At 42.2% G+C, this 3759-nt stretch overlaps 1 protein-coding gene across 1 annotated transcript in view; it reads right to left on the minus strand.

Moving 5' to 3' along the window:
• Nucleotides 1-2168: 2168 nt before the first annotated feature.
• Nucleotides 2169-3759, minus strand: part of rtbdn (retbindin) — a 9202-nt gene continuing 7611 nt past the window's right edge. Inside the window, exon 6 of the mRNA XM_071918478.2 lies at nt 2169-3759. This exon is cut by the window's right edge and continues 55 nt beyond it. Coding sequence (XP_071774579.1) covers nt 3476-3759 — 284 coding nt within the window. The 3' untranslated portion in view covers nt 2169-3475.

A 3759-nucleotide genomic window follows, 5' to 3' on the forward strand; every position in this document is an offset into this window, starting at 1 on the left:
ATAATTTCCTCTCTGATGTGAGGATATTCCACAGATAAGGGATGCTAATGCAATTAATTCAGTAATGTGGACAGACACAGGAGCTATCAGAACAGAGTCACTGCTCAGATGTACTGTGTGTGTGTGTGTGTGTGTGTGTGTGTGTGAGCGAAAGACAGAGAGAGGAACAAAGAAAGAGAGAGAGAGTGATTTAGACTTTGAAGGTCAGATTCTGGCCTTGCATGAGCTGCAAAGGTCTGTATAACTTTGTTGAATCAAATTAAAAAGATAACTCAATCTTATTTATATGATGATTTGTCTTATTACTGGCACATTTGCATACTGCCAGTCATCACCTTAAATGTGTGTGTGTTTGTGTGTGTGTGTCCCTGTGTCTGTCCAGCTCTGTCATTTGCCCTGATGATGACATGGGTGACAGGGAGGACGCATTATTAGCCAACATCATCAAGTCTCACCAGTTCTCTGTATAAATAGCTGTGGTCATTCGCTCAGCCGCAGCCACACATTGCGCCTCGTCGTGGGTCCTTTCAACAGGAAAATGTCAAGTGCTATGTGGCATTATCAATACAACCACAGCTCTGACGCACAGCTTTTCCTCACCGCAGCTTCACCTGCAGAGGGCACACACTGTTTTCAAGCCGGTTTCTGTCCCTCCATAAGTCACTTTTAATGAATTTGTTTTCAAGTGAACTGATAATGTGTATAGCTTAGTTTAAACAGTATTTCATGACGGAATACCCCAAACACATTCTCGCATGCACAAGAGTCACAATATTATTCACAGCTAGTTCCCCTTATTCAGATGATGCAGGCTTGATGTATGGAGGCAGCTCGGACAGCGTGTCAGTTCAAGTGCTGCAAATCTGCTTGACTGGGAGAATTTAAGCGGTTATTTAGGGAAGGGTGCCAGCAAGACCAAGTCCAGTTTGTCATAAAAAAAGACCTGTAAAAATAGATGGGTAGATCTAACTAGTCAAAAGTTTGGACACACCTGATTGAATGTACTATGTTTTTCATTCTCTTAAAGCCATTTTGATCTAAAGGCTTCTGCTTAAATGCTTGAAATTTGTTTCTTAGACAAATATAAATAATGAAGTTGATGCCTATGTATGAATTTCTTTCCAAAGCCTTTGCCTTTCCATCAAGGCAAAGGGCAGTTACTTTAAAGAATCTAAAATATAAGATAGTTTTGATTTGTTTAACACTTTTTTGGTCACTGCATAATTCCATTTGTGTTATTTCATAGTTTTGATGTCTTTAATATTATTCTAAAATGTGGAAAATAGTAAAAATAAAGACAAATGTGGTGTGTCCAAACTTTTGACTGGCAGTGTAGCCCCTTACAATCAAACGTTGACAGTGTCTCCATCAAATAGTCTTGATCACATCCTTATCTAAACATGAGACCATTTGAATTTCTACAATATGTCCCCTTTAAGCAATGGTTAGTAAAGGCCAAGAGTGAGTGACAGCTGTCTGGAAGTGAGGGTAAACACACTTGTCATGTTGTATCAGTAAATTGGGGGCTGGCAGTGGTGGGATGAGGTCAGACAGGGCATAGACACGCTCTGCTTTCATAATCAGAGGTGGAGGATCCTGGAGGCCGTGTCTGATGATGTCATGTCACCACTGAAAATCAAATCATTCGCAGAACGCCAACACACCGCGCTTGGCCTGAGGTGATATGTCAAGCTGCTGGATTTGATTTAGTTTGTTCTGAACAAAAAGAAGTATACATATTAAAATATCCGTGCACGTCCATATCTGTACCCAGTGAATAACATATCGCTATTGTCGTGTGAAAACCTTGTAACTCCAATTTGGGTGACTGTCATGTTTTCACGTCAGTTGAAGGATTGCATGGTGTTCTATGGGTTGAGAAAATTCTTTTAAAGCCCACTGGATAACATTAAAAATACATTGTCATCAAGCTAAAAATGAGGCTGTTTTTGTTAGTTGCTGAAGGAGTTACGAGGTTTTTACCTGACAGCAGCGATATGAGAGTATTAAGTTCCAATGTGCAGCAAGTAGACCAAGCAGCAAGATGCCTGCTGTGCGAAGCCTCCACTTCCACAGCCTCTAGGTTTCTGATCCACGGTACGGGGGGATTTGGAGAAACAAATAGGTTGGCTGTAAAGCACAGAGAGAAGAACTGTGACAGGGGCGGGTTGACATTTAGAAATGTTGTCTTTATTGAGAATGTAAAGAAAAGCAGAGAAACACCCATTCCAGCAAGCTGACCATAAATCGGACAAATCGAATTCCCTTTTTACTTTACAAAACATTTACATCTAACAGAGCTTGGCTCTAGAAATACTTCACGTCATTATAAAAGAAACTGCCACAGTACATTGGTGATACGTGATCAAACTACCAGAACAATCTTATCTGGCATGAATGCTGCCTCTGCGGATTTACTCTGTCAGGCAGGCAGATTGTGTTTCAGAAAATCAAAACATCCTTCAAGTATTAAGTATACTTCCTCAGTGTCATTATCATACCAGATCCCTTAAGTTCGGGAGGGTAGCTTCACTCAGACAGCCTAAGTTACACTTAACATAATAATCATAACCCTGCATGACCTTCTCCACTATCATATACCTCATGACAAGTAGACAGTACCGTACATTACCACAACAGTAAGCTCTGCAAAGCATTTTAACGACTGATTAACGCACAGATTTTAATCATCTAGATGGTTAAAAAGAGTAGAAGGGTGGTGGAGTAGTGGTGCAGGTATACCCATGAATATAATGTGCTGAGTGTCATGAACCCAACAGTCCTCGTGGTTCAGTTGTATTCTTCTCATGCAGAAGCGTTAATGTGACTTTCCCATTTGTAAGACTCCAGACACATCGCACCATAATGTCATGTGATGTGTATTAAGTCTGTCCATAACAGATATCTGATTCATAGTCTGTTATAGCCTGGGAAATCTTCATAATTCAGCAAACAAAATGCCTCTCTCTGATAAAGAAAGGATTTGTCAGTTTGTTTGCTTGTAATAAAACATCTGTGCAACTGTTATGTGACTGTGATATTATCATTATGTCTTGTTATAGAAGCTGGAGGAGTTGCACAGATGAAAGAAGAATATTTTCCTTTTAAATGCTCCTAGAATATATGATTCAGTCACGGCATTTTTGCTTTGAAGACTCAATTAGAAACCTGTCTTCAGTTTTCACATGTTTTTGAAAGCCTGGTTGTTTTGGTTGTTGAAGCAAATAATTGCCCAGGCGAGTATTGCAAGTGTCACAGGCCTGTCAGATTATTTTATACCAGATATAGCATTACTTGAAACCATGGGGATTATATCTGAAAGATGATGATCATGGTGATGAGAGCTAAAGTTTGTGAGGTAAGGTTAGAGGAGCAAGGTTATAACTCCAGCTGAAGAGGAGAACAGTGCTACAGATTTAGCATATTAGGGGGGTATACAATTCTCTCTAGATATACAACAACCAAACATTCCTCTCTACAAGCCGCTCCCGCTGCCTTCCACGTCGTCCACCACCACCGAGCGCTTGCGCAGCACGGAGTTCCCCTTGCTGCTCCTCCTGGCCTGCAGGGGCAGCTTGGTCTGGCAAGGGGCGCGGTACTGAGGCAGGCCGGTCTTGGTGGTGTCCAGCTCCTCCGGGTCGTCCTGCTGGGCCCGGAGGGCGGCCATCACGTCCTTGTCAGAGGGGCTGAGGGTCAGGCAGCCGCAGGGACGCCCGCCGTCTCCCGCCTCGCCGACCTCCTCCGCCTCATCCTCCACCG

The sequence above is a fragment of the Centroberyx gerrardi genome, chromosome 7 (genome assembly GCF_048128805.1).
Source record: "Centroberyx gerrardi isolate f3 chromosome 7, fCenGer3.hap1.cur.20231027, whole genome shotgun sequence".
Classification (NCBI taxonomy): Eukaryota; Metazoa; Chordata; class Actinopteri; order Beryciformes; family Berycidae; genus Centroberyx; species Centroberyx gerrardi.